The 27,167-nt window shown below is 43.2% G+C and overlaps 1 protein-coding gene across 4 annotated transcripts in view; it reads right to left on the reverse strand.

The window, feature by feature from the left end:
* Nucleotides 1–2,751: 2,751 nt before the first annotated feature.
* Nucleotides 2,752–27,167, reverse strand: part of SYNDIG1 (synapse differentiation inducing 1) — a 77,168-nt gene continuing 52,752 nt past the window's right edge. For 2 of the 4 annotated variants that reach the window (XM_027697039.1, XM_027697040.1), the window contains exon 4: nt 2,752–4,443. In XM_027697039.1, the coding sequence (XP_027552840.1) occupies nt 4,285–4,443 (159 nt within the window). In that variant the 3' untranslated portion in view covers nt 2,752–4,284. The remainder of the gene's footprint in view (nt 4,444–27,167) is intronic. The other 2 variants (XR_003536464.1, XR_003536465.1) reach the window with 2 other exon arrangements.

Consider the following 27,167-nt stretch of genomic DNA (forward strand, 5'->3'; position numbering starts at 1 on the left):
ATGTCATTTTCCAGGGGCATCCCTGAAGACAGTGAGATATATAGCACACCCAAAATTGGGTTGAGCCTCTCTCTCTTCAGAGAGGCCACATACACATGCAACCCTGAAAGTATTTGATGTTCCTTGTGTGTGTGTGAATGTGCACATTCTTTGTAAGGTCATCTGCTCTGCTCCTCCAGCTCTGTGAGGATCAAGCCCGTCTCTGCCACGATGGTCCCACAGTGTGCTGACCTGAGACAGCCCAGAAAACACCACAAAGATACAAGAGAATTTGTTTCAGGTGCTCAGGTAAAGGAAACATAGATCCCAAAGTCTGTCTCTGCAACAGGGTGCTTCAATGTCTCAGATAAGTGATAGTTTATAGCTGCCTCCTTGGTCTGCTCTGTTGAAGTGATGTGAACAGCGTTTTGAGAACCAATGTTTAGAAAGGCAGCAGCTAAAATGCTGCATCAGCTCCTCATAACCCACTGTAGACTGAGCAGAAGATACTCCTGGCAGGAAGGAAATCCTCCAGGCAAATGCATCTTCCTACGAGATGTGAGACAGCATGAGCTCACTGCATGTGGTCCTTTGCATGTGGTCTTTCTTGCTCCTCTGCAAGGACCATGCGAGAAGGACCACATGGGGTACACTGCTGCTGTCTCAGTGAGAGCAACTACGCCTGCTCAAAGGCTGTTCCTTTGTTTCAGCCATATCGCATTGCATTTGGCAATTCCAAAGCCTGAGCTGAGTAAACTCCAAGTCAAATGCTTCCTCTGCAGTATCTCCTTCAAATTACTCCTTCCTTCACCAGAACCTTCTTGACACTGAGAAGCAAACCTGTTGCACCCAGCTTCAAGAAGTACTTGCTCAGCAGAAGCTCAGACTGTACCACTGTCGTCAGTGACACTTTCTAGTCTTTGTGCCATAGATTTAGAGCACTTGGATCTTCAGAGGATTGTATCTGTTCTGCCAGCCAGATATGCTGCAGCAGGCCATGCCAACATCACTTATCTTAGCAAGACACAGGTCCCTCTTCAGCTCCTCACTGACCCACAGTCCTGAGAAAATAACCATGCTGCAGATAATCAGCAAACTGGACACATACTAAGGCACGAAAGCTATCCATGGGAGCTTCATCCCCACTGCAGTAAGGCCCAGGTCCATCTTCTCAGGATGCAAGCCCCCTTTAGCTTTTACTTCTCAGGTCAATATTCAGCCTGCACCATCATCATCAAAAATCATAAGGCAGACTCTTCAACCACAAGATGGGTTTAAAAATGACATTGTTAATATTTTTGGGCTTGTATCTGTATTTGCTAATTTTTTTTAACTCCAGGTTAAAAGCAGATCAAGACTAGGAAATATTAGCTCCTTTTCTTTCAAATGAATGATCTGAGGTTTTCTTAGTTCATGTGCTCCAAAGTTCAGCCTTTGAGAGAAAGACTGAATTTCCCATAAATCATGCATAATACATATGCATAAGGGAAGAGCATTTCACACACGGCAATCCACTTCCTTGGTTGTGTGGCTTTTTTTGTGCTGACCTGTGTGTCAAGGACAAAGCACAGGAACCTGTGGTGAAGGCCAAGTTCTAATAGAAATGTGTTCCCTTGCCCAAATTATGAGACAGCCATAACAATACTGCTAGGAGTGCAGTTAAAGGTGATGTGCCCCATACTGCTGCTACTCTACATTTTCCCACCAGTGTTTGTGCTTATTTTAGATGGAAAATTAATGGGAATGTACCCAGATGGTAAACTCTTCATTTAAGTTAAATAAATAATTACTATTTTCAGTCCTTGTCGTTTGTCGGATAAGGGCATTCCTGGTCTCAGACAAGGCTTTCTCTCATTGCCCATTGGGGAAAATATGGAGTGGGGACTGTAACTTGCCCTCTCACTACTCCCTTGCTTCAAAGGGAGGAGTTTTCCATGGCACTTGCTAGAAACAAAGATAGAAGGGGACGAGCCAGAGAATTGACTCCACCATAATAGGGCAATGCAGCCAAAAACTGCATCTGCTGGGACCTCAGCTTTACCAGTGGCTGAAGATGGATGAAGATGACTATGAGTACACTGCCACTCTCCAGGCTTAGCTCTGAAGCCCAACAATTTGCCACCCAGTGAGCATGGCATCCATGCCCATGGCAAGGGGTTGGAACTAAGTGATCTTTAAGATCCCTTCCAACTCAAATCATTCAATGGTTCTTTGAATTCAATTCAAAAGAAGAACTGTCAGTGACAGCAACAGGTTTTTGGGTCCAGGTACAGTATGAGTTGGTCCATATGAGTACAGAATCACAGAATCAACTAGGTTGGAAAAGACCTCTGAGATCATTAGGTCCAACCTATGACCTAACACCACCATGTCAACTAGACCATGGCACTAAGTGCCACATCCAGTCTTTTCTTGAACACCTCCAGGGACAGTGACTCCACTACCTTCCTGGTCTGCCCATTCCACTGTCCAGTCACTCTTTCTGTGAAGAACTTTTTTCTAATGTCTAACCTAAACCTCCCCTGGGCACAGCTTAAGACTGTGTCCTCTTGTCCTATTGTTGGTTGCATGGGAAAAGAGACTGATACCCACCTGGCTACAACCTCCTTTCAGGTAGTTGTACAGAGTACCTCTCCAGCTAGCTGAACTTGGGGTACTAGGACAAGTTTCACTCTTGTCTAATGCTTCACATCTGCCCAAAGTAAGTGTCACACAGAGCAACAGTAGCTGTATTTCATGTGTTTTAATAAACTACCAGAAAAATATGTTTGGATGTGTTTGTTCTCCTCCCACTTAAACTAAAATAGGTCAAATTAAAACCAAAATAATACCAACCTCAAAACAGGAGAAAAAAACCTGTCCCAGAGCAAAGATGACACACAATACTGAATTGCAGAAAAAGGTCTTTGATGAAATTCATGGGTAAAGAAATCATGTTTGTAAAACACAGTGAGTAATAAAATGGTTACTTTCCTCTCTGTGTATATCTGTGTAGCTACATACATATCTATGCTGATACACCCTTAGTGGGATGAAATGGTACTTCTGTAAGACAAAACAAAAGTTGATTGCGGGGAGGGAGTAAATAAGTAAATAAATATATCACTTCAGTCAGTGAAGTAAAGACAATGCTCTAATCCCCTACAATGTACCATTGCTCTGCTAACACAAGGGACAGGTTTGTCTCTCCATGGCTATGCAGTGTCCCTGGGCCACAGATGAGCTGTGAGCTCTGAATGGTCTCCTTCACTGCTCTGTGTATGAGTAGGACCTTGGAAGGATATGAAGCATTCCTTCCTCTGGTTAATTCCCATGCTTTACTATGATTTTTAATTAAAAAATTTATTAGTACTTCAGTTTACATTTTTTCCCCCAAGCTTCTTGCACTGACCACTATGCAGGTCTCCACAGTAAGGTAGAGCAACCCAAATGAGCAATATGTCACAGGAAAATGCTATTATCACAATGTGACTGGATGGAGGAATTCATTTTACAACAGATCTCATGTTCTTCAACCTTGCACTCAGTCTGTGGAGCCAAATCATGCAGTAACCTCAGCAGTTCTTTATTGAGTGGACCTGTGGGTCACACCTTAATCCAAAAACAAGGAAAGGAAAGAAATATACTTTTTATTTCCTTTTCTCCTCCTGTGGAAACCTACCCCCAAAAAGAAGAGTAGGCAATACCACTCTATGCTGAGGTGTTTGCTTCATTCTTAGGCAAATGAGTCCTGCATTCAAAACACAAAAAAAGCCATTGTCTTTCTCCTGTTGTTATAATGCTCTTTCATAGAACCAGCCACTGTCCATGCTTTCCCAGATCTCAGTGCCGTGCTTAACAAGCAAAGGACAAGCTCATGCTGGCTGCAAAGTTCAGGTCACCAAGAAGGTATTAAGAGAACAGCTCAATTTGCCAGCTGCTTGCAAAGCTGTATTGCAAAGAAGGCAAAGGCGAAACAACCCTCTCCACACCTCCCCCAGCTTCCTTCCTTTTATTTTTTCTTTTTTTTTTATTTCTTTCTTTTATTTTTCTTTCTTTTTCTCTCTTTTACTCTTTCATTCTTTCCTTCTTTCTTGTACAGGGGTTCTTGAAGAGAAGCAAGACTTGTGCATCACAAATGGTGGAACTACCCCAACCCCAGACAGCTTCCCACCCTACAATAATGCACAAGCCCGTCTCATCCTGTACCTGTCCCCAGAAGGTGGTTTGTCTCTTGATCTTTTTTGGAAAATAATGCAGTCTGATCTGCTGGGGACTTCTGCAGTTCAGGTGCCGGGAGGCTGGTTCTCTCCCCTTTCCTGAGGCTCATAAATGATTATTTTTGGAGAGATAAGCAATAAGAGCCACGGCCACCCCAACATAAATGCCAGTTCCGATTGTGATGGACAGGACAGCCAGGAAGAGTGCTCGCCGGGAGCTGGAGCTTGCATGGTGGAAGTCCCCCTTGGCTACTGCTTTGTTTGTCTGCAAGAGATATAACAATAAAAATGCAATATACTTATTTGTTTTATCTGGAAATGAAGATGTGATATTAATTTCTTGGCTGAAATATGATCCTGGGATATGAGAGTGAACTGGTTAGAAATCGGACACTTTTTTAGTCAAATGAGGTTATTTACACAATAGAATGGTGATGGAACCAATGGCATCTCAGAGGAGGGTGTCATTTTTATAGACCATGGTGTGGTATCAGCAAAGGTCATCTGTCAGGCAGTAACAGATCTGTCACCTACAAGATAGGTCTTGTAGAAGCATATGAGCTCCATAAGTTCTGAGACAGTCTTTGTTCCCTCATTAGTGAGGAATTCACAAAGCTTTAATTGTATGTCTCCATGTCCAAGTTAGAACAGCTGAGACCAGATCATCACTGTATGGGTGTAACCCAAAACTGTGTATTCTATAGCCTTCCATGCCATTTCCTAGAAACCGTTATCAATAGACCATTTATACCATCTGCCCAGAGCAGGCCTGACTCCTCAGGCTATAAACTGGGTGTTAAGAGGCCTGTGAGATAAGAGGATGCTCCTGTCCTCACATCCATTGTGGAACTCCTTGCCCTGAGGGAGGTACTGGGCATTCCTGCCTGAACTGGAGGATATATAATCTTGGGGTCTTGGGACTTTTTTAACCACTCATGGGATCCAGAGGAAGACTGCAGACCACCACTCTCAACCAGACTGCAGACCACTACTCTCAACCAGATTGCAATCACCACTTTTCAACTAGACTACAACCACCACTCTCGACCGGACTGCAATCACCACGCTTGACCAGACTGCAACAGCACTCTCACCAACAGGTTTTTCCCCTCTCCCTTTACTTTGGACTCAGGGGGCCCAAAGAACACCACTCTGTTCATGCCCCAGGGTGCTGGGTTATACATTTGGGTTTTGTGGGTTAAAACCAATTGTTTGTCTGTATAATAGTACTTATTGTATTATTTTATTAAATTGTTATTCTGACTTATAATTTCTCTTTTGAGTTGGGTTCATTTCCCCTGCTGGTTTACCTTTAAACCAGCACACTGCACAAATGCTCAATTTGCTGGAACAGTTTCTTCTTCAGTGTCATCTATTACTCTATTTTTGTCTTTTTGGTTTTTTTTTACTACCTTGCTACTCAGAGCAATTTACAGCAGCCAAATGATAACCTTCCACACTGAAAAAAAAGCTTATGGCCTTGCTGCCAATGCCTTTATTAAGAGAACCATTTTTTTGCATTCATCAAACTAATTTTTTGAGCATAATGCTTTATAAATGTTTCAGGCAGAAACAATGTCAAACAATACATATTAAAGGAGAGACAGACTAGGCTGGAGGCCGGAAGTAAAATATAATTTCAAACCAGCAAAATATAAACAAGACCAGGCTTACACCTGCTGTCATGTCCTTTAATTTAGGTGGGGAAAGCATCCTACTCACTTTGCAAAGGATGTCCAGCCAAGCCTCTCAGCATAGTGATCAAGGATTTCATGAGCTTCTTGTCTGGGACTTCTAAACACTCAAAAGAGCAGCCCTTTCCAGAAAAATTCCCGGGGCTTTGGGGATCATGGATATATTTGTTAGGGTTGCTTAAAAGGCAAGGAAAGCAGAGAAAGCTTTAGAAAGAGCTGGTCATTCAGCTCTCCTCAAAGATTGTCTTCAAGCACCTGCTGCCAATCACATCACTACTCTTGAGCAGAAAGGCTCCTTCTTACTTAACTTAGGTCAGATTTGTCTGGCTGAGGTAAATGCACAGCACTGGAGCTATTTAAGCTTTTGGATAAACCAAGGTAAACAGTTTCAACCCCCCCAAATGGAGGGAAAGTTTAAAAATTATGAACATTTAAATTTGACATTTTTAAAATGTCACATTGTTATGGAAAATTCTGCAACATTTGGGTTTACCTCTTTTAAATGAAACTTTGTAGAGTTTCAAACCAGCATTTTTTCACTTAAAATTAGACGGAAACTCAAAAGGAGAATAAAACATTAATCAAAATGTCAAATAAACTGAAAATTTGACAGTATGTCTTGCTTGCTTCAACAGAAGAGGTTGGATCTACCAAAAATGATGAGTTGAGCAACCCAAAGGGATTTGGAAAGCTGATTTGTCAAATGCTAACAGCCTTTTCCCTGATAGGATCTTCAATCTAGTGAAAAACTTGCTCACAAAGAACAAGGTTTTTTCTCCATGAGCTCTCTGAGGACAGCCTCGAGCTTCATGAAAGTATTTGACCTATTGTGAAAACCCAGCCAAAACTACATGACTTGTATTAGTCACACACTATCATGAACTTGTTGAATTTTACATCTCCTGACATTATAACACAGCATGATTTTGCGTGGGGAACAGGCCTGTGCTTTCACAGAAATTCTAGTTTCCAACAAATTATCTAAAATCAGTGTATTTTTTTCCTCTTAACCTAATGCATATTTTATGATTTAGCAAAATCAAATCCCTCCTATATGGAATTTTGACTGTAGACTGGTAAGGCACATGGGAAGGATAATCTTATATTCTTCCTTTATTCTATTCAGAAAGATTTCCATTCAGATGGAAAAGCTATCAACACAGAGACCATCCTCCATCAGTGAAAGACTAGTCTGAAAGAATTTGCTTATCACTAAGAAAATTCTTTGATGCTATTCCCTAATTAGCAAAAATATCACATACTACTCAATGTCACTATATGCAAATTACAGCATTTCTGCAGGTTCAAGCTAAATGGATCTGAAAAGACTTAGTACACAAAATGCAACTGAGGCCAAATTTAATAGTTTAGCATCTGGCAACTAATAAACAGTTTTCCTTGATTTTTTTCTTTTCAAGCAGAGATCAGGTCTTTGGTATGTCTGTTCACTTTGAGAAAGTCCCTTGGTTTTGGTACTAATCCAACTACTTATGACCCAGCCCACTTGATGCCTGACACAAAGACACTCTGTTGGGGGTTTCCACATCAGGGATGTCTGTGCTCTAGCAAAAACCATGGGACAAAAAAATGTCTTGTGTAGATCAGAGAGCTAAGTCAGACCCAGTTTCACCAGCTTTTCCTTGGTGTTGTAGAAAAGGTGAAAATAATGGTCACTAAATCTAAAAAGAAACCAGGACATCTCAATGCAGACAGTGGTCAGGCTGTTTGCTTGTCTTCATAGTGTTTCAGGCACTGTTAGCTGAAAGATAAAACTTGTCTGCTTAAAAGGACTGTCCACCTAAGCCCACAATTAAACATGTACAGAGAGTGATATCTTTTGCAGACCCCCTTGGTAATTGCTGCCAACCACAACACTGGAACCTTGGGCATCAAAACAAACTCAGTCTTCATTTTTGACGTTTTTGGTTCAAATGAGAAAGGTTTTCACCGTGGTTAAAATTCCTCAGAAATAGGAAAAAAATAATTTTAGCTAATTCAAGAAAAAAATGTATTTCAGGTAAAAATATTGAGTAAGGAAAGTACCCCACCAAATTTCAGTTAAAATTGTGGTGACATTTATGGTGTAGCTAGAATGTAAACTAGTGCAAGTGCAGTGCAGATGTGTGAGTCTTGTGTTGTCCCTCCTTTCACTAAACAGCCCTGCCCTGAATAACCACAGTGACTGTGATGGACATGCTCTCTGCTGCCTGGCTGCTACGGACATCGCAGTCTACACCAATGCCTCTCCTGAGATGACAAATCTCTGCATCCACCCAGGAGTTTCTGCTCATTTAGAGGTAGGGATGGGGTAACATGCACCACCAAGGCCCGATCCAAGCCCCTGGGGCTGATGTGCTAAATGGTACAAAGGCACTGTTTTTCCAGCCATGCATACCCAGCCAGGAAATAGATTTCTGTAAGCTTCTCTTTCCAGACTCAGCTCTGTATTCACTACAGCAATACCGGTTTTTGTTATTTCTTTGCCCTGAAAAGGAAAGCCCCAGCTATGAATACTACTGGGCTGAATACTTAGCTGGTATTAACTAACCATTCATGCTTGATTCTGAAGAGTAGTGCAGCCACCATTGGTGCAAGAATGAAGATCCAAATGCCCTACTAACAAAGGGCTTTATTCACTACAGCCTCTTCAAGCTAAGTGCCTCAATTTAAGTAATAAGGAATACAAACAGCTATTCTAATGGGCTTGAAAGTGGCTGCAAAAGTTAGTGCTCTTCCTAATCAAAACTGTATTATCTGTGGAGTTTTACTTCTATCCATTCGCTTCTTCCCTTCCCTGGTGAGACTGTGGCCTGTGACTGATAAACTGATTTATACAGTCCTTGGGTAGCAGCGGGGCCAACAGATTTGATAAACAGATCTGGGGACAAGTGCAAGACACGGGATGAATTACAAGTGGGGGATAATTCATGGCATAGCACTAGGCAAGTTTCTCCTTGCACAGCCAGAAAACAAGATACTTTTCTTGCAAAAGGTTTGTGTCCCTAAACTACCCCTGCCCATTGATTCCCCTTGGCCTGTGTACTCTGGATGCCTAGACATAACTATCAACTTGCCAGCTATGGGCACAGGCTGTGGATGAAGGCTGGGTACTACAAAGTTGAGAACAGCAAGGTTAGCTCATACCAGTCTCCAATCAATCCTCTCTTTAGAAGCTGTGGAAGTAAGTCAGGAAAGTGGGGGGGGGGAGGAGAAAAAGGGGTAAGGAGGTCTGGAAGGATTATCTTCTTTTGTTTAACTAACAAAATGAATGTCTTGTTTATAAACACTTTCAAGGAACTTCCCTGGAGTTTCAAGTTGAACTTCTGCAAAACATATTCATCATGTCTCCGGGCTCCATGTTTTACAGGCAGAGAAAAGATGAATATGGTACCTCTGAGCTGCAAGGCCAAAAAGTTCTGCTGCATCCCACAGTGATTTATATATCATACTCACAACATACCTTCACAAAAAATACACTATCTGGAAATAGAAACATCTTGAACACAATTATGAATCCTGCCTCACCTACCTAAGGCTGGAGAGTGGGACTGGCTCCATGTAGGATGAGAAGAGGGTATCCTGACCCCATTGGTCAGGTGATGAAAGGATTTCTTTTTGTTTCAGGGGAAGAAATGGCCAGCAGAGAGCAGGGATACATAGGCTTCATGCAGCCACTGGCCAAACTCTGAGTCTTAGTTCTTCAAAGAACATGCAAAAAATACCATAGAATGAGGAGCAACTCATGCAGAGGATGGTTCTGCTCCTGTACCATCTACCTTTCTTCCAGTCAAAAGCTCTGCCTACTCCTTTCAACTTGCCTAACTTGCACTTCTGCTGATCTCAAATTTCTGTGCAATATATTCCACCTTCAGGCTTACACCACCTTTATTTCCACTGATGGTAAGAAAAAGACTTCAGTCTTTGCTAAAGATACGGATGGGTAAAAAGTGAAGTTAGGATCTGACCATGAATGACAGCAGGGAGGTGCCAGTCGGCTGGAGAAAGCATGGGGCTGGCAGACACCCAGTGCAGGGGCTGGGACATGGCAGAAGATTTTTCAGTCCTGAGAAGAGCATCAAAGGTACTATGGAGTCCCATCAAACAGCTCCACTGGCAGAAATGGTGAACTAAATGACAAACTGTTCTTTGCTCTGTCAGGCATTTGCAAATTCCATTATGTCCACAGTATAACAGAAACTTCAGCATGTGGTAACTTGCCTTTCAGGCAGCAAAGAGCTCTTCTGGAGGCTTGTCTAAGTTTAATGAGACTGGAGTGTTTTGCTAAGGAGGATGAGTTATGAGGTGGACAAAACTCTTCTCTCTCAGCAATAGTAAATCCAAAATTAAGAGGTTCCAATCGAGGAAGTGTGGAAAAAGCAAGAAATAACAACCCTTTATTAAAGGATATATGTATACTGGTAAAAACAGTAACAGAACACAAAAACAACTAAGCAATAATCCTGTACCCAAAAAGTTTCCTTCAAAAAGGAGACAGTCTGATACTTCCCTGTCCTCTTGTGCGATTCTAATCACGGTTGGCAGGGGGCGCTGTTGGATCACTGGAGGAGCAGAGCCTGCAGTGCTCTGTGGTGACCTGCAGGGGGCGCTGTTGGGCTACAGCTGTTGCTGCGTGTGGGCCTCGGATCACGGGAGAAGCCGGAAAATTGAGATTTCTTTCCTCCCACTAAGGAGGGGAAGGAGAACAGGGGAAAGAAGGGCGGTTTCCTTCCCACTAAACTCATGCTGTCTGCGGCTTGCTGTGATCAGGACTCCCCCTTTTTGGTCGATGAGCACAAACTCTCCGATAAATTCTGAGCAGATTGGGGCTGGAGACAGGGCAGCATGCAGGTGAGCCGAGACCAGACAGCAGACGGATGACCAGGCCGAGAGCAAAACGGCCTCCAAGCTTTTCCAACACACCTTGCCCCCTTTAAGGCAAAAAGTGAAGTGTCCCCTGTTCATAAGGAGAGAAGGAGAAAAAACTCCTCTCCCCTCCCTGCAGTTTTGGATGGACCATTAGTCTGGAATGCAGGTCTGCCAGCTAGTTCTTTTGTGTAGTCAATCACCCCTTCCCCCTCCCCATTCAAAATCCTTCTTTTACAGCAGGACAAGGGAAAGGAAAATTTCTGCTTGGATTTTTAGAACAAGTAAATCCATAACAAGGCTGCTGTCATTTCTGCTGGGAAGATGGCCTAGAAAATGGACATGAGTCTCAAGCAGACATTCTCTGTCTGGAACTTACTGAGGAAACAGTGGGGAGCAGGTGTCACCTGAAATGCAGGCAATTCCAGAGACATAAAACTCCTTTGCTCAATGCTGGACTTAATCTCTACTGATGCTTAAGTTTATTTTCTTCTTCAAAGGAAGGCATCCAACCCAGCCTAATCTAGCCTTCAGATTGCAATGTCCAATACCAATTGCTGGATCATATTCAGTAAATTCCCACCCTTCAGTGTTGATAGGTAGAGACTAGATAACTTGCTTGGGATTTATGTCTTTCTTTCAGTGAGGGACCAACCTCAACCTAAGCATTTAGGAGATAAAAAGTATAAGATCTTCACTTATTGCTGCCTGGTAGCACTGAGATCCAGTTGGTATGGCTGATAAGGATGGTAAGAAAATAAATGCCTAACCCACATGGAACTTCCCCTGGGGCAATGCTGGCATACTATGAGAACTTGAGTAGAAGAGACAAAAAGATGTCATCAGAGTTTCATTACCACATAGAGAGGGGATAAACTGACATACGCAGTTGCTGCTGCTGCTGCTTGCTTGAGGCTCTTGTCAGATGTCTTAAGTGCTCTGCTGCATCTCAGAGGGATAAAACAAAATCCGGTGTGAAAACTTACCTCTGAAGGATTTCTTTCAACAATGAATCCTCATTCTAGTAAACAGGCTTGTGCCCTTAGTGGGCAGAGCACAGCACTGTGCAATGTGAGTGCATTGCAGCATACACTTGCTGCTTCCCATCAGTGCCCTCTCTGACCTGCCTCACCCGCTGCCTCACTATGAGCGCTCAGCAAAGCAGTGAAACAAACAACAGGTTCATCACAGTGGCAGGAGGAAAAGCCACCTGTGTGAAAGCAGTGAGAAAGGACAAGCTGGTGACCACTCTGTGTCTGTAGCAGTCACTTCAGGTCCCTCTGTAGTTTAACCTAACATTTCTTCATCCAGCCCTTCAAGTGACATTTCCTTCCTTGTGAGCATCCCCTTCTTTTCCCTGCAATAGCATGTGAACTTCCAGCCTTTACAACATCCTGCCAAGCTTCTCAACGATGATGTGGCAGGTGAAAAGAAGGGGCCTGAGTAATGGCACTTCTACAGCCACTAAATTAAATGATGCTGTGTTGGTGGAAGGGGATGTACTGGGAACAACATTTATCCCTGGAAATGCATGAAAGGATAAGGAGAAGAGAGTGTGAATGGGGAGATGAGGGTGTAAATGAAGACCAGCATGAGTCTACCCCTTCTGCATGATCAACTTTCATAACATTTGGATTTCAGCCATGGGATCATTTTGGTATCAATGTATTCTGCTGGAATTTGAAAATACAGGCAAGGATGTGATTCAGTAGTCGGCTGGTGCTGCCTGTGGCGGTTGATTGTGTATTTGAGTACAGATAAAACTATAAATGTCCGAGTGAGATTTCAACACTTGGAAAAACAAGAGCATAATAATGAGAACAGCAGGCAGAAAAGGCCTGAATTTGCAGAATGCAGAGAAATGTTTTTAGACAAGCTCCACAGCAACAGCAGTTCATTTGATTGCACTTGAGAGAATGAGACCTCAGCCTGTGATATGAGGGCAATTCTGTTTTCCTGGTCTATACAGGAATTTTGGATGTTTATGATAAAGAACATGATTTTGCCCCTCTGCTTTGCTTCTAGCCTTTAAGCAGATGTTGCCATTTTGTGATGAAAGAGAGGAAAACTGGGAAAAGGTGACAGGTGGTGAAGCCTAGTTTGTACAGACACATACAGACTTACATGCAGATGTCATGGGTTTGTGTCCACACATGTAGACATATACATTATCTGCCTAGAGGCTGGGGGCAGCTATCTATGAACAACTGAAGTTTATCAACAAATTATTAGTGATTAATTCAGTCCCAAGGGGCTCCTTTACTTTTCCATTTAGATAGCTGTTTGTTTCCTCTTTATTTGAAGACATGGAGTTTAAAATGTGAGCATTACTCAGGAAGGGGAATCTGGAAGTGATTGCTATTTTTCAGATTCCATTTTGTGCATGACAAGAGGTTGTCCTCATCTCAAGGGACATCATAAGGTACTTTCTGCCTGTGGTGCCCCTACCCTTGTCACAGGCTCTGTATTGGGACTGATTGGACAGTGTCACAGACTGCCAAGATATAACAGTTGTACAAGGTTGTGCAAGGTGTTATTGACCTGTCAGTTTCTTTTATACACAAATATGTCTCTGTTCACAAGGAAAACCAGGGCCCTGTGATGACTTTGCTAGGGCTGTGCTGAAGGACTTGCTAGAGAGAGGTTTGCGGAAAAGCTGCAGTCATTGGTGTGGAAAGTGGATTCCCTCTGTCCACATCCAACCCTACTGCTCCATGACTCCCTAACTCCATTTGTATCAAGGTGCAATGCATAGTCCCAACCTGGGTAGTTGTGGATCTCAGATCTCACCACTGAGACCCTTTCTGTTCATGGGACTGGCCACATGATCGCACATCAAGCCACGTGAGTATATATCTCATGTAGAGTGGTGGTATCAATCCCCAGTTCCAAGTTGGGGGCTTATCATTTTGGTCCAATTTACTATGCCTTGGGGTAGATGAGCAGGTACATGGTACTGTTGAAATTTGAAATGTCCACTGTATCCAGTGGGAGAGAACACGGTGAGGCACCAGCTGTCCTTGTTTTGCTGTGGTTCCTTCTATCTGCCTCTGGTTCTTTTCCTCATTTGTGATGGGAGGAAGACCATGTCAGTGGGTACTCTACATTCATAGCAGTGGCTCTTCCCTCCAACATGTGTCACACACCATAGGATAGGGTGGAAGATGCTGCTCAGTGCTGCCAGAGAGGATCTCAGCCCTGGATCCTCACTTTCCCTGCTTGGAACAGACAAGAAAGGGGTGGTAGGACAGGGAGATGATGGGCATTTCTGCCTTCGGCACCCTGAGCCACAATTTGGGGAAGAACAAGAACAGGTAAAGACAGACAGTGCAGGTTTAAAAGTGCCTCTGGGGTGGTTCCTCCTCCTGACCGGAAGAGACTTGATCAGAGGATGAGTTCCTCCAGTTCTGAACTCTCAATTTTCTCACCCACAGGTGCCCCTTTTGAGCCAAAACTAGATCTCTGGGGTTTAAGAGAATTATACAATCTCCTATACAATAGACCATTAACATTTTTTGAGATAAGTTTAAGAACTCTTGAGGTAAGATTCACTTGTTTGTTGATTTCAGTAGCTTTCTCATCTACTTTTTTTTTTGTATTACAATCACCCATGATTTCCCTACATGTAATCCGTGATGCACTGTTTATCTACTATCTCATTTGTGATTGGCAGAGCCTGGTTTCCTTAGGAGAGTTTGTTTTTTTCCCAGCACACAAGTGCCGTATCAGTTATATGGAATTGTCGCTGGAGGACTGTTTCCTGGGGTGCCATTTGCCAGACCAGCCTGCAAACTCCACAAATTCGTCTAATCCCCACCGATGCTGTTGATCACATCTTTCTAGGCAGGAGATACAGCCCAAGACATTTCTGAGAAACATTTCGTAATCTGATATGTTAACTAGTAGTCTAACAAGTTATCAGGCACTGTGGACTCTGCAGCATCTAACAATGAATGCGAGGTAACTTATTCCACTTGTTTACCTTGAATGAACTCAACTTTTCAAGAGTCACCAAAGATCAAATGATGAAGATTACTTCTTTCATACAGGAAGACCCTTTCTCCCCTTTCCATTCTTCCACTTTCTTGAAGTCCACAAAACCAACAAAACTGGGGAAAAAATCCTCAAAACTTTATGTTTTCTTACATTACTTTTATTGTTCTCTTTCAACCTTAATGGTCTTTTCTCCCCCTCTCCTGGAGAGGCAACAGAAGCGATGCAACTGGCTTTAGCAGACAGACAGAGGAACTTCATGACCATAGCGCTGATTAATAGGAAGCAAGAACTCCACTTCTCTGAGGTAGTTCCACAGATTGTCTTGAGTCGTATATGTGAAAAATGCCTGACAAGCAGATGTTGACAGCAAGGTCCCTAGGACCAAATGCCCTCCAAAGTCATCTCAGTACGGCTGCTGTCGTTGGGGTGGCCAAGGATTTGCACCTCAGTAGGCAGACGGTAAGGCTTGGTATCGAGGAGACTTGAAGTCTAGCCTTGTTTGTGCTGGGGAGTGCTCCAGGTGACCAGAGACAGAACATACTGCTTCATGGAGCCTGGATCACTTGATGGCATTAACCAATGTCTCTCCAACCTCTCCATTCTCATTCTGGTCCCTTTGTTTGATTTAAATTAATGCTCAGTTTTTATTCAGATTTTTAAATCAGCCAAACCACCTTCACGTGGATATAGGGAAACAGAGGCAGGGATGGAGAAAAGGAGTGATCCTGCAAGGACGAGCAGAAACTTCAGCAAACTCAGGCTTCTGAAACGTATCCAGATGCCACTGTAGAAGACTGTTCTATTTTAAAATAGACAACTGTCTTGTTTCACAATTGCCTGGGTGTTGTTGGAAAAGACTTGTGGTTAGACAGCAGTTGCAAAAACAGGATGTTCATTTAACCTCAACCTTCACACTTTGTGCAAAACAAGGTAGATCACACGAACATTGCATGGATACCAATGCTTCAGCTTATAAACTTTAAGGGCATCAGGCAAATGCTGCATGGACACCAGTGCCTACGTGCAGTAAACGTTATTGCTAACTATGTGGCAGACATGCCATTGCCATTGCCTATCGTAAAGTCTGCTGCCCAGACTTTATATAAGCAAACACCTGACCTGTCCCAGTGGTCATCATCCCCACCACAGGACTGAAGAACAGGTCTTCGGGAAGTTGTAGGGCCCATGATGGTGACTATCCTCTGCTTTTTTAATTGCTCTTGGCTTTTTCCTACTTCCCTATTTTCCTCCTTTCTCTCCTCTTTCATAGATAATAAAGTTGAATTATCATTTAGGATACCAATGTTTGACCTCGTTTGTCTCCTAATCTCGCTTTAGCTATTTCTGAACTTTTCTCCTGTATGTGCTTGCGGATCAAGAAAAAATTTGCCTCTCCACACTCCATGGATTAGGACAGTGTACTGCGTCTGGCTGAGAGGGTGTTCATTTCTCCATAGCAGCCCTCACAGTGCTCTGCTTTGCATTGGTAGTTAGAGAGGCATTGATAACACACCAGTGTTTTGGCTACTGCTGAGCACAGCATCAGCACGGTAACAATCCTTCCCCAACTGAGGGCAAGATCCTGGGAGGGGACACAACCAGGCCAGCTGACCCCAACTAACCAAAGGGATATTCCATACCATATGACATCAGCTCAGACACAAAAGCTAAGGAAAGGAGCAGGAACTGGGACATTTGTTGTTTCCAATGGCTGCCTGCTAAGAAACCATTATGTGTTGTTGAAGCCCTGCTTCCTGGGATATGGCAGGACATTGTTGCTGATGGGAAGTAGAGAATAAACCTTGTTATTTTCCACTTTGCTTTTGTGCATGCAAGCTTTTGCTATTTTTTGCTTTAGTAAACTGCCTTATCCCAACCCATGGGTCATTTTCCATCTTATTCTCTCTCCCCTTTTCCAGCTGGGAAGGGGAGTGACAGAGCAGCAGGGTGGGCACTTGGTGTCCAGCCACAGTCAATCCACTACAGTTAGCCACTAAACTTTTATTTTAAAATCAATCAGAAAGAAATCTAACTAAATCACAAAGGACACAGAGTATTTGCTGGTTTAATCATATTTCTCTAAGAGGCAAAACAGTTTGCACTTCCAGAGCTTTTCATATCAGTTAACTCTGCAATACATTACCTTGCAGAGTATGAACTAGGCTGTTCTTCCCTGCAAAGAAAGACTTTGCTTTTAAAAAGATGCAAGGATCTTTGTTTAGGAACCTTGAGAGGAAAGTGACTCTAGATTAATTTGGGGTCTGCTGTTAGAAGAATGCATGTGACACAGTAGGAAACACTGAAGGCAACCTGCCCTTGCAGGAATGCCAGATAGCCTGTCTGTCTATTCAGCTTGCATGCTGGGGAAAAGCTGCCCAGCATGAGGAATGAATGGCCTTCCACCCTGCATATGTGAACAACAAATAGATTTCGCCATCTGCAGGAACCTACTTGCTCTGCTTACTTGATGAGAAAAATTAGCCAATGTATTGTTATCAGTGAACACTGATGGACAGACGGATAGGCAGATGATTGCAAAGGCCACAAAAAATTAACACAAGCTGCAAGTTTCCCTACCCTAGTATATGGGTTACACGTGTATGGTACCAGAAAGGAAATGCTTGATTACATCAGGAATGTACATGATAGACCTGTAAGATAGCTAAAGAGCAGAGAGTCCTAAATTCAGCACCTGAAAGTTGCTGGTGGTCTGCATTCCCAAGGGCGAGCAGGAAGTGCCAGGAATGGTCCCACAAAGCCCAGCCCACAGAAGAAAAGCAGGACTGAAGATGTTTCAGTTCTTTCTCTTTCTACTCACCACAATTCCCCAACACCAGCAGAAGCTACTTACTCTCATAGTCAGCACTTTCCTGCCTCCTGACTTTGGCTCCTAGCCCAGAGGACATCAGCCAAGCCTGTTGTATGTCATGAAAGCCTTGTTTCAGGTGCCTCAAAGCTCTGGGATTCCCTGTGAGCAGTTATAGAGAACAGCCCTGGGCAAAATTAACTCCTTCTTAGGTGTCTTACTTTGATTTAAAAAAGTTAATGTGCTACCTTTCTTTTCTGATTAAAATGATTAACATGTCATCCCTATATAAAACAAAATGTTTTGGTTTGGTTAATTCATTTAATTGCATACACCTTTTTTTTTTGACGCTTGATTCCCTGAAAAACATTGAAGAGCGTAAAGGACTCTGTCATCTCCATATACTGCTACCTCTAATATTGGAGAAGTGAACTTGTATTTTTTTCCTTTCTCGAACTCAGCAGCAAAGTTCAAAGAGACCATCTCAAAGGTGAAATTCTATTAGAAGCTGTTTTTCTGAATTAATAATGAAATTTTATCAATGGATATCAATTTATCAATTTTGTTGTGGATATTATTTGCGAATAACATCACAGAAGTATTACAGAATCATATCCTCACTCTCTTCTTAAAATCCTGTCTTGCTATCTGCTTATGACACCACTGGAGGCAGGTTATTGGCTTGGATGGACCCCTAAGTCTGGCCCAGAATTTTCACCTATTCTTTGTAGGGTTCAGTTCAACACTGTTGGTTTATAATGCAAGGTGATATGCTCAGTTAATCCATTATGCTAATATATTACTACATTTATTTAACAAAGGACTGTTGATTTTGCCAACACAAAATTTGCACCTATTTAGTGTAAGAGCTAAAGTCACCACATTTAGATCAAAAAAGTCTGTTTAATCTTGATCAAAGTACACAAATAGCATTACAAACAGTGCGTTCCCTTGGGCTTTCTCTCAGATTTCTGTTCCCGTTTTTCCCCTGGAACTATTGATCTGGTAACAAGTATGGGAATAAGGCAGTAGATTTTTGCTTTTCTTATAGACATACTTCTTTTAAAATGAAATTTTGTCTTTCTCATCTCTCTTCCATTTTAAAATGTTATCACTGCTTTTACAATAGATCCCATATTTACAGGGCAGAACAAACCCAAATTGACCAAAGTCCCATTAAAATGTAGCTGTGACATTCCAGAAGATAAAAACTCAGGAGGAATGTTTTGAAAGTTCCAGGTGAGAAGAAAAGAAGAAGAGGGAGATCTTGTAATAATTTTAAAACAAATCAAATTCCATTCAAGATTAAACAGAGATACAGGCAAGGGTGTGAGCATGAAATGCGACATTTCTTTCTGACCAAGGGCAGAAAATAGTGTCAAAAAATATGTTGAACATAAATGTTCAACAAAAATTTTTATTTTAAATCATGGAAATTAATTTAAGTATTTTATATAGTGCTTATTTTAAAGTATAATTCTGAAATATTTCATTTTAATGTTGAGCTTTTCTGAGTTTTTTTCTATATATATACATAAACTAAACTTTGCAGATGAAAAATTTCCTTCCAATTGAAAAAAGGGATTTGTTCTGTTCTGCATGAAAATGTACTGATATGGGATGCTCCAACCTTTTCAAAATGTTTTTGAAAACCTTCTGATACAAGAAATCTCAAAGAAACTCTTTTCTGACATGCTTATATACATATATGCACACAGAGTCTTAACCAATCAACAAAACTTTGGTGCATAAATTCTCATTTGAGTCATTAAACATTCAACTTTTAATTTCTTTTCAGTAGTCAACACTTTGCTTCTGAATAAATGTGATCATTCTGAGGAAGCTGCTCCTCTTGTTGAAGCTGGGAGGTTTAAGTGAACAAACTCCTGAGAAAAGATATTCTGGATCTACAGGGTATTTTTCATCCGCTGCTGGAGGCAGACCTGAGACTGCCTTTAGTACCTGGGAAAACACTTAGGCTAGAAGGGAAATTATTCCTGGCTAGGCTTCTTGTTCTGGGGGGGAGACTTAGTAACTGCATTAGGTAGTGTAATCACTGCAGTACAAAGAACATATTCTCCATCCTTTGTGCCTAGTCCTCAAAACAATCCTTGGATGAAGGAAGTGAATAAGGAGAAAAAAGTGTGCTGTAAGACAGGTATCCTACCCAGACACCCACCAGCATCTACTAATGCCAGTAACACCTCTGCACAGGCTGAAGAAACTGGAGGATGTGCTCTGGAATACCTGGATTCAACTCCGTACTCAGTGCAGGAAGACTCAAGAAGATCTAATTTTTCATTATGGGGAAAGTTCATCAGCTGACCTGGAACAATTAATTTGTATTCATTGCCATTACTGTTGGCATGGAAATGGAAGGTCTAACCTTGTATTAAGTTGTCAACACCCTGAAATGACTGCTCTGTCTTTCCTATGACTCAGCAGCTGCAAGACAAGAACTCCATGTTCTCCAGCAGAAACACATCACAGTGTTGTCATGCCAGCAGATACTGGCCCCTAATCTCTTGTGCACAAAAGTCCTCCCTCCTAGAACTACAGGACTCCCATGCAGGCGGTGCTGTGTTTCAGTGGGGCAGGACTTGCATGTGTGTGTGTGTGTGTGGGGGTCTATCAAAGAGCTTTATCACTTCTCCCATAGATTTCTTAACCTTCTCTTTCTGCTTATTTCTGCTCCTTTTGTTGCCCATCTGGTCTTGATTCATTCTCCCTTTCTGCTATGCAAACATCAATCCTACTTTTGCCCTTTGTGGACACTGTATCCACCCTTTTAAATTGGGTGCAGGTTGTCTGAAGAGTGGAAGATGTGGTATTCTGCATTCTTCCACTGAGTGTTTCAGCAGGGCTGGGGTGTGGGTGTACAGAAGACACTCAGGCAGCAGCACTATCTTCCAGGGGTGGCAGCTGCCCAGCAGCAGCCAGAGTGAGCTAGAAAGGCTTTGCCCATCCTTCCACTGCACAGTGAGCAGAGAAGAAAGTTGCTGACATAAAAGGGCAGTTCTCCAGAAAAGCTGCTGCTGAGGAGTGAGTCACCTGCCCAAGCACAAATAACCGCCTCTCCCAATGCAGTTTGTCTGCTAGCATCATAGAAAGACCCGTGAGACCCCACAACTGCAGTGCGTTAAGAAGGAGTAAATGAGGGAGTCTGCAGGTCTTGCAGTACAGGGCTGCTGGTTTCAGTTCTATGATGGCAGGAACATCCTGTTAATGTGCCTCCATCATGCCTGAGTCAGCTTCCATTCCCGCCCCCAGGAAGAAAGCAAACTGGCTTGAGGCATGGATCAACAAGGATTTTTTTAACTTTGGTACTCTCTTTTCCTCCTGCATCTCACTAATGCCTGCTCCAACCATCTTACAATATAGTTTTCATGCCAGGCTTGCTCCTTGAATCTCCTCTTGCCATACTAAGAGAATGGAGCAGGATGAAGCAGAGCTGCAACAATTCTTACTTTGGCATTCTGAGACCATTTTATTTTTGATTTATTTGGCCCACAGTCAGAATGCTGCTTTGACGATAGCTGGTGAAAAGAAAGAGGCCATTCCAAAGGTCTCTTCTCCCTTTAACAAACTGCTTCCCAGGGGTACAGTTCTTCCTCACTGGAAACCCATTAGCACACAAACATAAGTCCTCATTGTCCAACAGGGAGAGCAGAGATTGTTAATAAGGATCCTTCCTAGTGATTCTAAGGAGTCATCAACAACCTGCAAATGTTTTCCAATGTCAAATTATTCCAGACTGTACAAACAAAGACATGGTCTGCTTCTTTTTTCTTTCCCTCTCCTTTACTCTGTTGCATACATCTAGCAAGTATCTTGTTCCCCATGATTTAACTGGTATTGCTGTGTATGCCAAAAGTAATGAAGAACCAAAATCAAAAGCTCCCCTCTTCCAGCCTATTGGCTTGTCTAGCAGAAGGCGGGTCAAGCCTGAAGAGCAGCTGCAGGTGCCAGGTCCCTGTCATCAGGAGGGCTGTGTGTCTGTGTGCTTGTCCCTGACTGCACATCCTGCACCAAGTGGAACTGCTGCGGAGAGGCAGGAAAACACATTTAGTGTGGGAGGATGTGACCCATATGCTGCACTCTGTGAAGAGGAATAAAAGCCTTAGCAGGACACCCTGGCTGAACACAGGACTAGTCCTGTCAAATGCAAACCTCAGAGTCAGGGCAGGTTCCCTTTGTTTGAAGGGACTTTGCTTCTTGCTTTCCAGTCCCTTCCTTTTAAGGTAACGGGAGTAGGGTGTGCTACCCTGGACATCTGGCAGGATGTCAGCCTCTATGGAGGAAATCTCTTTCACATGTAGTTGGGCCATCTCATGCCTGAGACTACTCCATCACATATAGGCAGGGAGAGGAAAGCTATAAGCCTGCTTTTGCTTTTTCTGCAAAATCCAGCTGAAGACCCTCCATGCCTGCTAAATACAGGATGTTGCTTTTCACGGTAGGGATCAGAATGCTACACCATTATAGCATGAGTTGCCATTCATCAACTGAACTTTTGACAGTATATGAACAAGTCAGTCCTCTCTGCCTCCCTCATCTTCCAAGAATCAGTGCCCAGGCATTGTGGGCTGAGCTTCTGGGCTTCATCTCAGCCTGGGTCAGCCTAGGAACAGTGCTTAGTGATCTGACAGCTTAAGGGACATATTATCTTGAAGTTGCTTGTGACAGGGTTTTCCCAAGAGTTCAGCCAGCTGGGAACAGAGGTAAGGGGCAGGCAATGTCAAACCATTGTTAAAACCTGCCTCCTCAGTGAGAGACGAAGAGCAAAGGAAGATCTGGTCTGCCTTGGGGGACCAAGTCCTCAGAACTTGCTCAGAGTGATTCCTACCTCTTGTTGAAGTCAACAGACCCGTCTAATTCACACAGCAGCACAAAAGGCTACGGAAGAGGATGGGCCACATCAAGTAGTGACAGCAAGTAAGCAGGGTGAGAGTCTGGATGCAGAGATATAAACCATGTGGATGCACGAGTATCATCTTTCACAGTGCAACGGTGGAGCTACAAAAGCAGGGCTGCACTAGTGAGACCCAAAGCCTATCCTGGTCTGATATGTCTGTTGCATTTGTCCATCAGAAGAGTTCAACAGGAAGTCATTCACGTGGAGAAGGATTTGATAATTAATTATTTCAGAGTTTACTTGCTCTCCTATCCTCCTCCCCCTTCTTTCTGTCTCTCCCTGCTATCTCTTTGCCCCACTGGGCTAATACATATTTCATGACTGAAATACATCCTCTGTGAAAATATTCCATTAAAATATTCATGAACAACTGTTTTCATTATTTGCTCAGTGCTTAATGGCTTCATGATAGCTACACAGCCAGAGGTCTAAAGCAACAGTCTGCCTTAGAGACCAGCACTCTCCCACTGTCTACTCCCTCTCTATCTCTCAATTTTTTTTAGCTGTATGTCCTTGGGGCCAGGCTCATGCATTTTTCTTGTAATTTCAAGCGTGTTAACTTTGATTTGTAGTGCTCCTAGTACAACAGGGATCCTCTTCCTGGACTAGTGTTGGTGTCTGTAAAAGAGATACAGGCATCCTAAAGAGCATCCTAGCAACACCAAGCTAATTGTCCACACTTCTCTACTCCACTAGAAAACAGCAAAAGGCCAAGCCCTAACACTTTTTGGAATAGGATACAAATGTTATTACAGGGTGCTCTGAGACCCTTTGTCACCCTTTCAATTCAGAAAGGAGGTTCTCATAGTAGCAAGGATGCCAGCCCCAAAAACAATCTAAGTAGCAGGTGAGATATATTGCACTTCTGCTTACATTTTTATCTCCCACTACAGAAAAGCTCTCTTGTTGATGGAGGAAATATTTCTTCGTTGTATATAGGTAGAGTTATTCCTGCTCAGTTGGAGTTACCTTGTGGTTCCTTGTGCCAACAGGAGCACTGTATGCAAAACTTGCAGAGATGGGAAATCACTCTCACAGGGCACAGCTCCACCATTCTTCATGGGAATGGGTACTGCACGACCCTGTCCCTGACTCCCTCAGAAAATGTCTCTGTGACATTTTAAACCTCCAGCTGAGACAGATTTAAGATGTGCTCTATGGTGTTTGCATACTGGAGGGTGAAAAAAAGACTATCTACTTGATATACCCTTTCAGGGAATGTGAGCAAATATGTCCCACACACTGGTACCAGCCAGAAACAGGGCCTTCAAATGTCCAGAGACATCTGGGATGATGAGGAAGGAATGGAGTGCCAGGAAACAGGAGGTTTTGAAGACAGAAGGCCTTCTGTCATCTCTGGTACGTGGTGTGGAACAGCCAAAACTGTTTGTGATTTTGGCAGCCTTGGACAGCAGGACAGATTGCTAGTGGTGTGCACACTACTAGAGATGCCTTGGTTTGTGCTGGACTCCAGCAGGACTGCAGACTGAAACTTCCCTTCTGCAGCCCAGTGTTAGGTAACATGCCAAAGAGCACTGTGCAGGGAAAAGGGGATGCTGTGGAGACTGGGAATAGCAACCTGGAGAAAAAAAATATTCTGTACAGCTGCCTCTCCAATGTCCAAGACAAAAGGGGGTCCTAAGCCCAGCAGTGAGATAGCAGTAAGGTCAGATTCCTACTATGAGCAGAAGCTGTCTCACCAGGCTGGAATGAGTCCCTGTTGTAGTTTAACCCCAGCTGGCAACTAAGTACTACGATGCATCCAGTCTCTCATGCACTCCTTCCCCCTAACCCTAGTGGGGGAGGAGAACTGGAAAAAGATTAAACCTGTGGTTGAGATAAGAGCAGTTTCATAACTGAATAACTGAAATAAAGTAAAATAGTATAACAATAATAATAATAATAATGAAAAGACAAGAGAGAGAGGAATAAAACCCAAGAGAAATAAGTGATGCACAGAATTGCTCGCCACCCACTGACCAATGCCCAGCCCATTCCAGAGCAACAATCCACCCCTCCTAGCCAGCTCCCACCAGTTTATGCTCTGGAATACCCTGTGGTCAGTTCGGGTCAGCTGTCCCAGCTGTGCTCCCTCCTGGCTGCTTGTGCAGCTCCTCACTGGCAGAGCAGGGGACACTGAAAAGTCCTTAAATTATTTTAAGCACAACTTAGCAACAGCTAAGACATTAGTATAGTACTCATCCTAAATCCAACACTCAACACTGTTCCAGCTACTAAGAAGAAAATGAACTCTATCCCAGACAAAATCCAGACAATGCCCTTTCATATGAGCTCTTCACTAGGAAGAAGTGGTATTATTATTTGCAGCATGTGGCTTGAAGCAAAGCATCAGGTCATGACAGCGATCTCCAGGGTTTCTGTGCCATTGCTGCTGTTTGGAGCAATTAGGTTGAGTCACATCAGTGCTCTTCAAAAATCATCTTGCTTTCTCTGTAATTCCTCATGTGAGAGAGAACTAAGGTTTGGGCCCTTGCCCACAGTAAGGAAAGTAATGAAAGGCATGTCTACGGCAATTTGAGACTACATTGCCTTCTTTCATATTCCCAGTGCTTTTGAAGAGTCTTAAATTATGTACAAGCGCACATCTTCCCAGACAGTTCTTTGCTTTGTTTCTCCCTATCTGGTCCCTAAAGGTTTCAATTTTGCAGATATGCCACTGGGAGGGTAAAGAAAGAGTTGTGCTTATTTGAGTAAAACAAGGTTGATTTCCATCCATCATTGTGTAGTCTCCCTGCCTTTCATGCAGCAGCATCTGAAACCCTTATTGACATTGTGACCCTGCATACAAGTTGGATGAAGGGGTGTAAATTTACATCATCAGTGTTTTATAGCCTTTGAAGGATACTTGCTGACAATGGGGCTTGTGAGATCTACTGACTGGCCCCAAGTGGGGTCCTGAGCTCAGGTCCTCTCCCCATGGTGTCCTATTCAGTTCTGGCTTTTCTGGGGTTTGATCTGAAACTAGGTGAAATGGATGGGACACTTCCCAGTCATTTGAGGAACTCTGAACAGGTTTCTTAGAGAAGCCCTATAGATCTGAATTCCTTTGTAGATCTGTGCTCATTTTGCAGTCATCTTTACGCATTTCTCCTAGCTTTGGTCTGAAAAATCACTGTTTAATCTGTCTGGGGCAGCAGAGAGGAGATGTCTGAGTGTACGTAGGAAATTATAATCCTCTTGAAGCTGTTCTTGTATGACTTCTTACAGTCACAGGATTATATATTCAATTACACAAGTCTAGGATTATATGTTGATGAGAATGCCTTTGGTTTTCAGCTCTAATGCTACTATCTTCATTCTTCAGCTCAGTTGTTCCTTTCTAACACTGGATTTCCTACTATGGCACCTGCAAAGGCAGACTGACTAATTCAATTACAGACAAGAAGAGAGCTCAATTTTCTCTTCCCTACTAAAGAAGTGATTTCCTTTCATAGTAGGAAGGGCAACCTAATTACCAATGGTGCGAAGCAAGGCTGTGTTCTTGCACCAACTCTATTCACAATCTTTTTCAGCATGATGCTCCAAAGGGCCATGGCAGACCTCGATGATCAAGACGGTATCTACATTCGATACCGTACTGATGGAAGCCTTTTCAACCTAAGGTGACTGAAGGCCCACACCAAGACCTTAAACCATCTTGTCCGGGAGCTGCTTTATGCTGATGACGCCGCCCTTGTCGCCCACACAGAAGCAGCTCTGCAGCGTTTAACATCCTGCTTTGCAGACGCTGCTGAGCTCTTTGGGCTGGAAGTCAGCTTAAAGAAAACAGAAATTCTCTATCAACCGGCACCTCAGGAAGTCTTCCATCATCCTCCCCATATCACCATTGGTCAATCAGAGCTCAAATCAGTCCAGCAGTTTAACTACCTAGGCAGCCTCATCTCCTCGGATGGTAAGATTGACGGAGAGATAGACAACAGGTTAGCAAAGGCATATAGTGCTTTTGGAAAACTCCATAAAAGAGTTTGGCGAAACAAACACTTGAAGAAAAGTACCAAGATCAGTGTTTACAAAGCCATTGTGCTGTCTACTCTTTTATATGGTTCCGAATCATGGGTCATCTACTGCCACCACCTGCGTCTCCTAAAGCGCTTACATCAATGCTGTCTCCGTACAATCCTTAACATCCACTGGTCAGATTACATGACCAATACATCTGTTCTAGAACAGGCAGCAGTCACAAGTATTGAGGCCATGTTGCTGAGATCACAGTTGTGTTGGGCAGGGCACATCTCAAGGATGAAAGATCACCACCTCCCGAAGGTCTTGCTTTATGGTGAACTTGCCACTGGCTGCCGCAAGAGAGGAGCCCCAAAGAAAAGATACAAGGACTCCCTGAAACAACATCTCAGCCTTGGCCATATTGATCAGCATAACTGGTCTACTCTGGCCTCCAATCAGGAGGCCTGGAGACACACCATCTATAACGCTGCTGTTTTGAGAACGCACGCAGGATCACTCTCGAGGAGAAAAGACAACGCAGAAAGAACCGTGACCTGCAGAATGTACCACCTAAGGAGTCTTTCTGTTGTGCCTTTTGCAGTCAGACATGTCCATCTCATATTGGCCTTATTAGCCACCAGTGTGCTTGCAACAAATGTGGATAGAACCTTCCCCAAATCTTCGTTCACGAAGACTAACCATGATGATGATGATGATGAACAAGGGCAACGTGAAGCTTATCCATAGCTGAG

Source organism: Neopelma chrysocephalum, unplaced genomic scaffold (genome assembly GCF_003984885.1).
Source record: "Neopelma chrysocephalum unplaced genomic scaffold, ASM398488v2 Primary Assembly neopelma1_117, whole genome shotgun sequence".
NCBI classification, from domain to species: Eukaryota; Metazoa; Chordata; class Aves; order Passeriformes; family Pipridae; genus Neopelma; species Neopelma chrysocephalum.